The 14,073-nt window shown below is 30.3% G+C and overlaps 1 protein-coding gene across 1 annotated transcript in view; it reads left to right on the top strand.

Annotated features, from left to right (window-relative positions):
• Positions 1-445: 445 nt before the first annotated feature.
• Positions 446-14,073, top strand: part of pnt (ETS transcription factor pointed) — a 535,428-nt gene continuing 521,800 nt past the window's right edge. The window contains exon 1 of the mRNA XM_075365927.1: positions 446-683. Within this exon, the coding sequence (XP_075222042.1) occupies positions 549-683 (135 nt within the window). The 5' untranslated portion in view covers positions 446-548. The remainder of the gene's footprint in view (positions 684-14,073) is intronic.

Here is a 14,073-nt window from a genome sequence, read left to right as displayed (position 1 = left end):
ACAGACCGTTACGGTTTATTTCTGAGGTTTCTAAGCGATCGCTTTGCTAGACTACCTATGCGACTGACTGACAAAGGAGCCGTGTTCCGAGATCTCTTGTCTGCTCGTGGTGTATCTGTCGGTCGGTACAACACGGGCATATGTAGGCGTTATCACAACGTAGACAAGAGAGTGTTGTGTTGCTGTGTTTATAGAATAGACGGTTTGTTTTTGACGCGGACTGTACGGTGGATGTATCTTGGCCACATGTTGCAGCGCGGGCGGTTTAATGCTTGGTGGGGGAAGGCCAGGTTTCATTCATAGCGTCTCTCTCTCCCTCTCCTTTCCCACTCGTACGCCGTCTATCTCTCTCGCTCGCTATCGTTCTATCTTTTTCACACTTCTCTATCCCTCGGTGTCTACACTGTGCCCAGATTTCCATTCATAAGTGAGCGACTGACGCGATAACTAGTGCGTGCGTTCCTTTATAAAATGTGTTGTCATGTGTAACGATATTCGGTTATACTTTTTGTGTGTAAATTAATTTTGTTATTTTGGTGTGAAATGACATGTGTTGTGTAATTATAATGATGCAGCCTCATCTCGATCCGCCACGTCTTTTGGACCTGTCCGTTAAGCCTCAAGGACCGGGACAAAATCAACAGTCGAATAACAGCAGTAACGTGAAGAAATCAAAAGTTCTGGTCAGTTCCCGTAATCTTCAGCATACTTTTATCTTGTGACAGTGTTTACTTTTCTATTGGATAAATCTAGTGCTTTAAAACGCACGTTAGTTTTTAAAATTTCAACGGCCGTACCGCTTCAAAATTCAAACAACGTTCGATCTAGAGCATTGTTTGTGAGTTAATTCTTTGTTATTTTCTTTGTATTATAATTATAACTACTTATAATTATAATGATGAGTTATAACCCTCGTTATAACGCCTGTTATTTAGTGATTAAAGAAGGCCTAAATATTTTTTTTTTAAATCATACGTGCGTGATTTTATATCTGCAATAACTTTAATGCTGTAGTAATAAATTATAATTTTCTAGCAAAACAACGGTTCAATTTCGTAATTAATTATAATTTTTTATTTTAAAGAATCATTTTTATTCTTTTGGTTATATATTTTTTTGCTATGCGTGTTATTTTTTTATGCATTCTAGTTAGTTAGATACCAATTGGGCTACAAATATATATATACACGAATTAAATAAATATTAATAACTAAAGATATTCTGTTTTGTAATCCATTTTGCTTTATTAATATGACTTTGTTTGATTTTATTTAATTTTTAACAAAGTCTGTGCGGTAAATAATATTAAAAAGTACTTGCTTAATAAGTGAAAATCAGTTTGTTAAAGGTTAAATCTAATCTTTTTTAGTTTATTTAAGAAAAGATATTTGAGTTTAACTAGTATAAATCTCAAGGACATCGTCTGTTAAATCTTACTAATTGCATATTAGTCCTAATGGAATAGGTAGACCAATGTATATACACGTTATTTGTAATACGTTTTAAAATTTTCGTCGTTAAAATGTAAGATTTTAATGTTTTACGCATTGTTCTGGAAATTTTTATTTATAACCAGTGACGTACACCTTTTTTTGTGACCGATATTAACCATAATATACTAAAAATCATAAATCTAAATAATTATCGTTAGATAAATAATATAATATTTACATATCTCAGCATATCATTTTGTTTATTTGAAATCAGATTCAGGTACACCTCAGTATAACTAATATTTTTCGAGATGTACGGAACCTATCAAGTTAAAAAAAGGATATAGTCTTAATATACAATTGCTAGGATAGTTACAATTATGTGGACACGTTCGTTATTTTTTAAATAATTTTATCTAGGTAAATTTAAAATAGTCTCTCTTTAGTTAAGTTTTTATTGAACATAGCCGATAGGATTTTGAATTGTTTATTTAAAATATCGTTTGGTAAAAATATAATTTGAAAAAATATCTGTTAGCCAACCATCACACGATTTATTCACTCCAGAAAATTACCTATCAATTTAAAAAGCATTCCATGCCAGGTTTACTATAAAAATTATACTTGAAGTGATTTTCTCTAAGCAGAATCCACCAAAATTCAGGTTATATCAGGCCCTTATGTAAATGAAACCTTCGTTCAATTCACCGCAGAGTTAATAAGGGGGATATAATTAACTCGTAGAGAGAGTGATTCTGATCGCCGCCTGTAACAGTGTTTGTTCTTTGTATCTTTTTTTTTATTTTTTATTTGCCGTGAGATCAAAATTCGAAACTAAAACTAAATAAGATTTTTTTTTCATTATTCGAAAACAATTTGAAAGCATATCCTACGATTGCAAATATTAATGCTAGCCCATTGAACAAAGAATATCTGTTAATTAATTTAGTCTTTATTCAATGAAAACTATATCTCGTGTTCAAGTGCCAATCATAATTAAGTACAGGAACTTGTACTTTGAAATAAAAGTCCTATTCTCCAATTACATAAGATAAAGGAGATAGATGGCTTTTCCGATGACTATTTTTAATTGATATATTTAATAGATATCAGAAAAGTTTCTTAATTTCAAGATTAGTTTAGAGACACATGGCGTGTAGAGTTATATTATATACATGCAAAGTAATTATGAAATCTAAAACTAGTGTAAACATTTTACGAACGATGTTATTACATTGCAGTTTTAATAGCAGTTTACTAAGCAGATTTTTTTGTAGGCTATTTGTCGTTTGATATTTTATTGAATAGTTTATATTTATTCATATACAAGTGGAGGTTATGTTTTCTGAATATTTTTGTTTAATTTAGAAATAAGTCTTTTCTTGATGCTTTTTTTTGTGAAAATTATTTCTACAATATCAACACTGGTTTACTGAAATCTATTATTGCTTAATTTTATTCTCTCAGATTTAAAATTCTGTTGTAATTTTTTTCCTGAAATCATTTATCGATTGAATACGTAATATTCAATCGGTTTTCAGCGAGTTAGAAAACCCATTTGAATTTAAAAAAATATATATTCATGCGAATGTTGTTTAAAATCTTTATTTCTTGAATGTTGTTTTGTTGACACTTCAAATTTTTTATGACTTTACGCACAATATACTGAGGCTTGACTTCTAGTTTGAAAGCGATTCAATATTTTTCCAAGTGATAGATTGTTAACCTATCGCCTTAACCCCCCAAACTGGAAGACCAACATTCACATTTTTGTTGGTTTTCTTCCCCTAGCCTTAAAAAAACCGACTTCTAACTGCAATGCAGCAGTTGCTAGTTTTGGTCCACCCCGAGTATCTTTTGCTTCACCCCGATTATCTTATTTTATCGGTATCTGTTATATCTGGTGTTATCATTTCCCAATCCGTCACCTGGGGAGGCGTCCTACCCGGTTGGGGTTGTTTGCCATTTCGTGGCAAACAAACTGTAGATATATGGGGATGGAGATGGACGATGATCATATACATTCGGTATTGTTTGCGGACTATCAGGTGATTATAGGTTCAGATTACTATGACATTGAATACTCGATGACGAAGCCGGTGAAAATATATGAGAAATGGGGTTTGAGCAAGAACAAAACCCCGGGGTCTTGGTTGCGGGGAAGAAGTGTAAGATTTAAATGTCAGCGGCAGTTGAAGATTTTAAATACCTGGGAGCTATTCCGTCCAAGGATGGAACAGGTAAGGCTGATAAACACGGCAGAGTGGCTCAGGCTAATTTGACCTTGCTGAAGTGCAACTCGATACGGTGGTCTGCTGCTTTGGGGAAAGATAAAAGGTACGGATTTACAACTCTTTAGTTGTACGAGTATAATCCTGCACGGTACGAAAACCTGGGAGTTGAGGAAGAGAGATGAGGAGAAAATGACGGTGGTGTAGATGGATGTTTTGCGAAGAAGTGCAGGAGTTTCTGGGTACAACATATTCGGAATGAAGAAATCATACAGAGGGCTCCAGTGACGAGTACTGTGATGGTACGGACATGTACGTAGAATGGAGCCGTGCAGGTGGCCTCAAAAATTGTTGGAGTGGGTTTCCGAGGGGAGACGGAGGCTTAGACTTTCGCTGAGATCTTGGATGAAGGGCGTGATAGAATCAATGAATAGACGAGGATTGGATATGGAGGCTTGGAGAATGGGATGGGAAAGACAATAACATAATACTGAGAAATCGCATGTATATATATAATCTATAGAAAAATTATATCGGCAATTGATAAATATAATCTCATCATCTTCATTACAATGTGAGCCACTGCCTCTCGTTGAAGCGCTGGTTGAATAGAAACGCATTCGGTTTTATTCCTGCATTTTTCAGTCGCTCACGTTGTGTTTATATATGGGTAGCAGAAATAATAGTTTCTGAGCGGTTTACGGTTAGATGTGTCGTATGTTTTTCAGCCATGGAATGATGTCTGGAATTATGCTCTTAGTTATTTTTTCGTTTACTTTGTCAGGGGTTTGGATTTGGCATCGCATGCAAAATACACTTCTTTGTTTCTCTGCAAACACCAACGAAACTCATCGCATACTTTGTCTATATTATTTTTCGATTTGCGTAGCATGATTAGTTAATTTCTATCGTGAAAACAACTCGTCTATTTAAACCGAATCTATTTGAATCGGATTCGCATTTGATGCCCGTTATATAAAATTCCCAATTAATGTGACCGCATTTATTCAAACCTCAAACATAAAGATCTTATTTTTTGTAATATATTCTGTAATCTAGTAATAAATGGGTAGTACGATTTTCGTTTGGCACGTTCTTTTTTATTGGATTTACTGATGAGATTTTTCGTATAGGGACAAAACAGCATCATAATTCTTTATGTAATTTCTAAATTGGCAGGAATATTCTAATAAAAAGTCCTAAAATTCTATTATTCTTTAAAATTTTTCGCTAAAAATTTCAAGGAATAATCAAAACTGATTCTACTTATTAGTAAAATCAGTTTTGTTCTCAGGTTTATGAATCCATAGTTAGAATTGTTAAAAAACCTTTTTTTCAAAATTGTTTTAAACTGAATTTGTGAATTATTTTTGTGTGTTGAAATGTTTTACTGAAGGGTGAAATGTATTCTGAGCGTATATAGAAGAGGTACATATATCAGTCTTTGCAAGACGTATTTGCAGAGTTTACGTTTAAAAAAATGTGATGTAGACACCACATTACATTCTTTTACGCCTATTAAATTATATATACACATTTTTAAAAGTACATAAAATTTTATTTAACTACCTTCTGATCTTTTTCATATTTTTTTTATTGTTATTGAATTATTATTTATTGTAAAAATTTTTACATTCATAGGTTAATAATTTTAATCAATATATTTAAATGAAAAAGAAAGGAGATGAAGTCGGATTTGAACCGATGTACGTTTCCCTTGTACGATCCAAATATTTTATTAATTAAAACTTTATTTGGTTACAACCGTGAAACCAATGAAAATAAGTACCACTTATGATATATCGTTGAAATCTCTCAATGAGGGCTTATTACTTCGGTTAAAAAAAAAGTCCAAAATCTAAGTTTTTTTGATTATTGGCTTTTTTTGACACTTTTGATCCGGTCGATTGCAATCAAAAAGGAGAGTTGCACAACTAGATGTTACAGCAGTCCTAAATCCAAAATTTCAACATCCTACGGCTAATCGTTTTGGAGTTATGCGAGATACTTACGTACGCACAGACGTCACGCCGAAACTAGTCAAAATGAATATTTCCGTTGAAATCTTAAAACCGAAGTTTTTCGCGATCATAATACTTTGTTTACTTCGTACTAGGAAGTAAAAATCATGCAAAAGATGTAGAGCAGGTAGTTATCTTTTTTTTAAGTGCATCTTCAGTTAAAACCAAAGTGAACACCTTAGAAATTTGGGTAAGAGAGGTAAACATTTTATAATTCGGCTGTGGTAAGATTTTTATCAGGATAAAATTAAAGTAAACTTCCTAAAAACTTATTTGGGTGTTCTTATTTGATGATAGCTAAAACAAATCTATTATCTATGTATTTGTTCACTCTATAAATCGATACACATAAATAAGATGTGGGTGATTTGTTTCAGTATTCCATGAAAAAATCAAAAATGTAATCAAAATGTAGGCCATTCAAAGTAGTGTTTCATTTAAGAATTTATATGTAAAATTACCTAAAAATTGAATGGTTAAATTGTTTATAATTGCGTCGAGTTAATTTTTTAATTCAGGAAAAATAAAAAAAACACTGATGCATTTATTTCATGTATCGTAGAATTTTGTTCGATTTATAATTATTAATATCTACAGAAACTAAAAAGGAGGGAATTTTAAAAATGTTAACTACAACGTTGACGAAAAAGGAGGGAATTTTAAAAAAGTAAACTACAACGTTAAATAGGTTTCATCATTGATAAGTTTCTGGGTTATTTTTTGCTGCGAGATAGATGTCGAGAAAAGATGGAAGTTTTGTTTGAGGGCGTAGGGTGAAGGTCGATCGATATATATCTTTTAGTTAGACAGCTGGCATCTTACTGGGAATGGCAAACAGTTATGAGTTTTTAAGTGCGTCTCGAATAGTCAAAAGGGGAAAAAAATGGAAAATAACAAGAGGCAGGCATATTGAAATTATTCTTAGATTAGTTCTTGTTATATGTAAAACGCAATAACTCTTTTAACTAATAATGTCCACTATGAATTAATTAATTTGTGTTATTTAACGTCTGTAGGAATTTCACCAGTTTTATATGTATACGTTGAATTAAATAACAAAAGTGTGTTGAGCATATGACATTTTTTGTTTATTTGTACATCATTATATAACATTTGCTACTCAGGAATGTTTTTTATAACCTGCTGGTTGAACGAATGGTATTTATCGTTTTTGTTCAGCTATTATCGCCTTTCTTTGGTGCTTCTTGACCCAAGATTAAAACTAAATATAATTCAGATATACATTTAATTGATTTCAGCTACCCGATTTCTTCTTTACCGTTGTTCATTGTCGTTTAATTAATTTTATACTCGCTGATGATCTGTGACCGTACAAAAGAAACTGCTGGATATATAATCCCAGATATAAAATGTTGTGAGGCAGGTTAAGCATCTCACAAAATATATTTAGGGATTTTTCTGTTCTAAGAAGTAAAATTGTTCCTGTATGTATTCGAATGAAAATTAAAAACATTTCATAGTTTTTCCAGATTAATTTATAGTATTTTATTGAAGGAAAATGGTATTTTAGGCGTTTTTCACACTTAGGTTCTGAAAGAAGCAGGAGTGTTATGGTAACATCGAATTTATATTTAAATCTTTAATATAAGTTAAAAACGTTATTTATAATCCAAGATAAGATTGCATTTATTATCTGTTTCTTTTTAAACTATTATAATATATATATATATATTATATATTGTTTTATGTTATTAATCATTTTTTTCCAATTTTAACATTAGATGCTCTTTAAAAATTTGATGGCGATATGTAAGATTATGTGAAAGTCATAGCTTAAAATTAAAAATTAAATTTTTGCCGATTTTTCCATATGCGTGATGAATGGCCGAAAGAGTGCCGCGGCTCCCCGGTACCCCACCCGAAAGAATTTTTCAGAGCGCTAGGACCGACCGTTTTCGAGATATTTGCAAATTTCGTCCGAAAATTCGGATCCGGTTAAAAAGTACTACATTTTTCCAAAACTTCGATATATATATATCGATATAAATTTCGCATATATGTCGATATATACGGTATATAGATACACAATAATATAACAAGTATCGTTCGTCCAAAAATGTTCAAATTAAACGAAATTTAATTAGATAAATAATTAATTAATTAGAAATTTAATTAGATAATTTATTGCAATTACTTACAGAATTTCTTCTTTCCTGATCTGACTCGGGTACGAATCTAAAACAGTTAAAAAACAAGTTGTAAAAAGTTTCTTCTATTTTTTTTGTTATTCTTCAATTTTTAGTTGAAAAATTTCAACAGTGAAATAAAAGAGTTGTTTAATAAGCAGTTAAACAAATAGTGGTGGTGAATATACTACGATCACTCTCGTTATTTACTGTTACAAGAGGGGTAAAGGCGTGATAACTGAATCACAAGAAGAGCACAAATGTAGCTTATATTACATCCTGATGAATATGTATGTATATTTATATTTTTAATTTCGATATAATTAAAAATAGTTATGATTTATCAGCTCGTGACTTGAAAGTAATTTTTCAACATGTCTGACATCTGTCATATTATATCTGTTCGTGGTTGGGATTTAAATTTTTTCTCTCCTGCAATATATTTTCAGATCTAGAGACGTATCCGTATAAACAAATAAATAAACTTTCAACATTTTTTTTAAGCTCGGTTATTTCTTAAAGCCTATACATTCGCGTTATGTACTAATAATTATAATAATAGATTTAGAGTGGTCTTATTTTAAAAAAACTGATGAAGATTACTATTTTTTGCTGTTTTTCCACTTATCTTGAATTTACATCTATGTGTAACGCCCAGATTCTAAAAGTATGACCTGTTAACCGGCTGTCTAATAACGTATATTTCATTTTTTCGATGTTTATTTTGAATTAACGGTTATCAGTATTGGCCTTATTTCAAGTAGCAAAATAGATTTTTAATGGAGGTTATTTTTAAAAATTAAAACAAATCGGTTTGTTCATCTCCATAAGTATATTGAAAATGTGTATTATAATGAAATAACTGTTATTATTTTGTGGATGAATTGGTATTTATAAATAAATAAACACTTAGATTTCATGTCCCTTTACAAGCAACGGTTAACAATAGCAGCACTTTAATCTGTTTATTAGCTGATCGGTATAATGCTATATTCGCTTACATTTTAAAAAAAAAAATTATATTAGTACCGTTTCGACTGTATCGTAATAATTATTGTTTCTAAATATGGTATACGTATTTTTTTTTTTTTTTTACTTTGTGAGAACGAAAATAACCTGTTTTCTATTATTTTAAGTTATCAATGAAAAGTCGTCTTTTTTTCCTGTTTAGCCTCCAAGAATCACCGTAAGTATTACTTCAGAGGATGATATGTATGAGTGTAAGTGAAGTGTAAGTCTTGTACAGTCTCAGGTCAACCGTTTCTGAGATGTGTGGTTAATTGAAACCCGACCACTAAAGATGCAAAATGACACCGGTACGCGATGTAGTATTCAAATCCGTATAAAATTGCCTTTACTAGGATTTGAACGTTGGAACCTTCGACTTCGATATCAGCCGATTTGCGAAGACGCGTTCACCACTAGACCGACCCGGTGGGTTAAAAAAATTTTTTTATTTTCAGCTTAACCTCATAAGATCGAAACTTGTGTTTTGAGAATAACAAATTAAATTTTTTACCGTATGAAAAATGCAATATCTGACAGGGATCTCCGTATGAAACACAGACTGTACCACTCCGTCATGGGAGATTTCCTATCTCTTTAACCGGAGATTAGTTATTTATTTTTTATAATTACAGTTGTGGACCCGGCAATGCTTCGCTATTGCTAAATTTTAGTGTATGAATTAAATAACTATGTATTATATTTGACATATGTAATCTATTTCGTTGTGCTGTTTCTTTCTCTGTTTTGTTTCTTCTGTATTCTCTCACTTTCTTGGCTCGAATTGTGTATCGACCAATATTTTGTCGTTCTGGACGCATTGTTATTTTTAAATTATAAAAGTTTTATCTTCTTTATAAATATTAATATTATTATTATTTACGTTTTTTACTTCTTTGTACGAAGTAAAGGAAGTATTGTGATCGCGAAAAATTTCGGTTTTCAGATTACAACAGAAATATCCATTTTGACCATCTGAATCCATTTTGACTAGTATCGGCGTGACGTCTGTACATATGTATCTACGTACGTACGTATGTATCTCGCATAACTCAAAAACGATTAGCCGTAGGATGTTTAAATTTTGGATTTAGAATTGTTTTAATATAAATTTGTAAACCTTCTTTTGGCATTGCAATCACCTGGACCAAAAGTGTCAAAATAAGCACAAAATCCAAAAAAATTGCATTTTGGACTTTTTTTTAACAGCAGTAATAAGCCCTCATTGAGAGCATTTCAACGATATATCATAAGTGGTACATATTTCATTGGTTCCAGAGTTATAGCCAAATAAAATTTTAATTAATGAAATATTTTATCTTACAAGTGGAAGGCACATCGGTTAGAATCAAACTTAATCTCCTTTTTTTTAAATTGATTTATTAATAATTATTTACCTTTGATTGTAAAAAAAAAAAATTTCGATAAATAATTATTCATTAATAACAATAAAAAAAAATTATGAAAAAATATCAGAAGTTATTAATGAAATAAAATTTTATGTACTTTTAAAAATGTATGTATGTAATTTAATAGGCGAACAAGCAAGTCATGTGGTGTCCACATGACTCAAATTTTTTAGTTTATTGTAACTTACGAAAACAATTAAACTTACATTATTATGAAAATAATAAATTAATTGTACAATATTAATTCACAATAATTTTTTCTTTCTTCTTATGACCCCTCGTAATGTTTACCTTGGTTCAAACCTCATCAGTATCACACTACAACTCGTATATAAATCATAGAAAAAGTTTAAATAAATAACTTAAAACTTCTTATAATAAATTTAATGTCGCCGTATGTATCGAGAGATATCGTCTATATCGATTGTTATCTATGTCAATATCGACTTCCTCAAACAGTTATTATGCGATTAAATAACATGTAAACATTCCCGGGACAAATAATAATAAATTACGAAATTTTTAGTGTAATCGGTTCAGTAGTTTTTGAGTTATTAGGGCACACACAAAACTAAGATTGTCTTTTATTTATATGGATATAGATGTATAAAGTTATAAAATTATGATTTTGTCTGTTTATTCGTAAAAGTGTCATACTTATATTTCAAGAAAATAATAATCAAATGAATCGATTATTTTAATTATTGTGATGCGAAACTGTTATTTGTCTTAACGTTTGTATATGTTGCAGATTCCTCCGTACCGATTTTAACTAAACATTTATGTTAAATTATTTCAATTTTGATTAAAAGTTAAACAATAAATAAAATAAGGGACCCGATCAGCCTCTTCATAGAAAATATTATTTATTTTTGTATTTACGTTTCGAAAATGGTAAAAAGTAATAGTATTAGGATAAAAATATAATCTTATGAATTTGTATAATGATTTTTTTTTTGAAAAATTAAATCAGGACTTCGATTAGTTTATTTCGCGGTGGGTGGACGATTAAGAAACATTTACTTTCTTTATTACTATGAACTAATATCGTAATTATAAAACAAAAATACAGTTTTAATGTTATTAACTGTAAGATTATAATGATATGAGCGTATGATCAACTAATTTTTAGTTTTTGTAACTTGGATTAGTCGATTAAATTTATTACTTCTATTTGAGGACAATGGAAGACCTTTTTTCTTGAGGTCTGATAATACTTTTTTTGCTGGTTGGGGGGGGGGGGGGGGATTTACCTATCTAAATCTTTTTTTCTTTTCATTTACGGCTACAACTAAAATTGATTTCAATGCCTGTCTACAGATATGCGGTAAACCTAACCTTGACCATAAAAAATTTTAATTGAGTTGTTATGTTCGCGTGTAAATATGCAATGCCATGTAGCAAATAAGTACATTCATACTTATGTTGTGGTGTCTTTGCTTGTCTAATATATCTATACACATACATATTATGGAAATTATGATGGAGTGAAAGAATGTAAATTTTACTGTTAAAAACGTTTTTCCTAAAAAAAGAAAACAAAAAAAATCAATAATCTCTTTTTTGTTAAACCAAATAATAAGCAAAAGGACATAATAGTTAAAACACGTTAACCGTAAAATACAGTAGTACATGCGTTAAACATGTTGTTTTACTCCTGTGTCACGCTTGAAATACATTATAATATAGTTTCAGTAGAGACTGTACGTAAAAAAACCACTACCACACCTACAGTACTAAACACAGTAGCCGATACACTACTGTTGTATATATATTGTTATAATATACAACAGTCGCCAGACAGTCTCAGGCTTGTTGTTGTTGTACGTAGCTATTCATTGATTAAATTAATGACGGAATGAATGGATAAATGTTTCCATTCATTCATCACTGAGAACCGAGTCTATTGAATGGATCACATTGCTGGATATAAAATAAGAGAAACATCCATGGTTGTTTGCATAACTTGTTATCGTGTTAATGTATTATTAATAATAAAAACCAGTCATCTTCGCCGAAAATAATGTTTGTTTTTTTTTTATTTTGTTTTTTTCTTCTCTCCGATGCTAGTGATGTTTATCAGGCTTGTCTTCTCTGTTTTTATATGATGAGTATAAAATTTGAGAATGGTATGGTAACTGTGAAACAACTATAATCTTATTATAGACGTATTTTTTATAATTTACACTTAAATATAGAATTTAATTGGATATTTTTGAATAATTAATGAAATGGACGTAATTAGAAATTCGAAAATGGGTGGATAAAAAATTGTAAATAAAAAAAAGTATTAGTTGTTCAGTAAATACTACAATTAGAGTGAATAAACATTTATACTTAACTGAAAATTAAACATTCTTCATGTAGCATTTCCCAGTATTTATGTGTAGTTTACCGTATTTACTAGTTTTTATAACAGTAATTACTTTTCTCAGTTTTTAATTTTCCGATTACTAGAAAAATGAAAACTTTTTTCAGTTTCCTAGTAAACTTTAAGCTTACTTAAGACAACCGCTAATTTTTAATTTTAAATAACCATAGATGCATGAATTACTTGAGTTAAGAGTAATACTCCATGAAATAAAAGAATCCGATTACAGAAAACATTTTTATTTCAGATTTTACATTTTCTTTAGATACTTTATGAGCGTCGTTTTCTCTGCTCAATAAATCTTCAATAATTTCGATGATTCGTCCTTCGTCTATCATGCCACGATACTCTTCGACTACACGAAGGATAATATCTACGAGCGTACCGTGTCGATCTGAATTTTTAATGTCTATTTAAAAATAATTTGAAACTTAAAATCTCTCTACCGAAGCATTTTACATTATGGATTTTTGATAAAAAAAATAATACATTAATTTGTTATTTTACTCTATTTTTTCAGCATTTTTAGAAGCTGAAATGCATTTAAAGTAAGAGAGGTAGTAAAGACACTAATCAAATTTGCTACTATTATAATAATAATTATCATTATATACCATGCCTTATAGTTAAAACATGTAGGGATGTGTATACCCGCAGTTTAATAGGCTTTCTGTTCTGATGTGCAGCAGTATTTCGGCTAAATTAAGAAAGCAATATAAAATCACTTCACTCCATTTCTTTTGTAATCTTGGCGTGGAATCTTGTTTTTTTCTTGAGGTGGCTGTGCGGTTTCAAGGCTGACTTGTATATCATGTCATGTCATGCCTTGTCTAAAAACATTTGGTTACGGCGACTAAAGTTCTCATGAAATTTAAATAAGTACGTTAAAAGATATTATTAATAGATTGATGATATTTTTTGAGCTAGATTGTTTTTCGGAAGAACATTGTTGAAAGAGAAAGATAAATTTAAAGGAATCGGTATGTTGTGAAATTAAGTTATACGGGACTCTACTTTTAATTAGAAACGCTTAATAAAAACAGGAATGAGTAACTTGTACCAAAAATAATGAGGTAACTATATAAATATATAAAAATCTAAAATAATCAAATGCTTCTACTTAAGTGCAGAAGAAAGCTAGTTTACGAAATAATTGTGCAGGGGGTCCTGTAAACTCACTACGAAATATATGAATATGTAATTCCGAATTTATCTACAAAAAAAAAATACGTTAACGTTATTATTATTGTAATAAATTATGTAATTAAATGAATTGAAAGGCCGGTTGCGCATGTTAAGAGTAGAAGCATTAAATTTAAAACATGAATATAGAGGCAAAATTTTCCTGTCGATCAGACTAGGTGGAAAAGATCCCAAGCATGGCTCAATAAACAACATACTAGAAGTGGAATCTCTCACTATAATTCCGACATTTGTTTATAAACAAAATAAAATT

Source organism: Lycorma delicatula, chromosome 5 (genome assembly GCF_047948215.1).
Source record: "Lycorma delicatula isolate Av1 chromosome 5, ASM4794821v1, whole genome shotgun sequence".
Classification (NCBI taxonomy): domain Eukaryota; kingdom Metazoa; phylum Arthropoda; class Insecta; order Hemiptera; family Fulgoridae; genus Lycorma; species Lycorma delicatula.
This window is presented reverse-complemented; position numbering and strand designations above follow the sequence as displayed.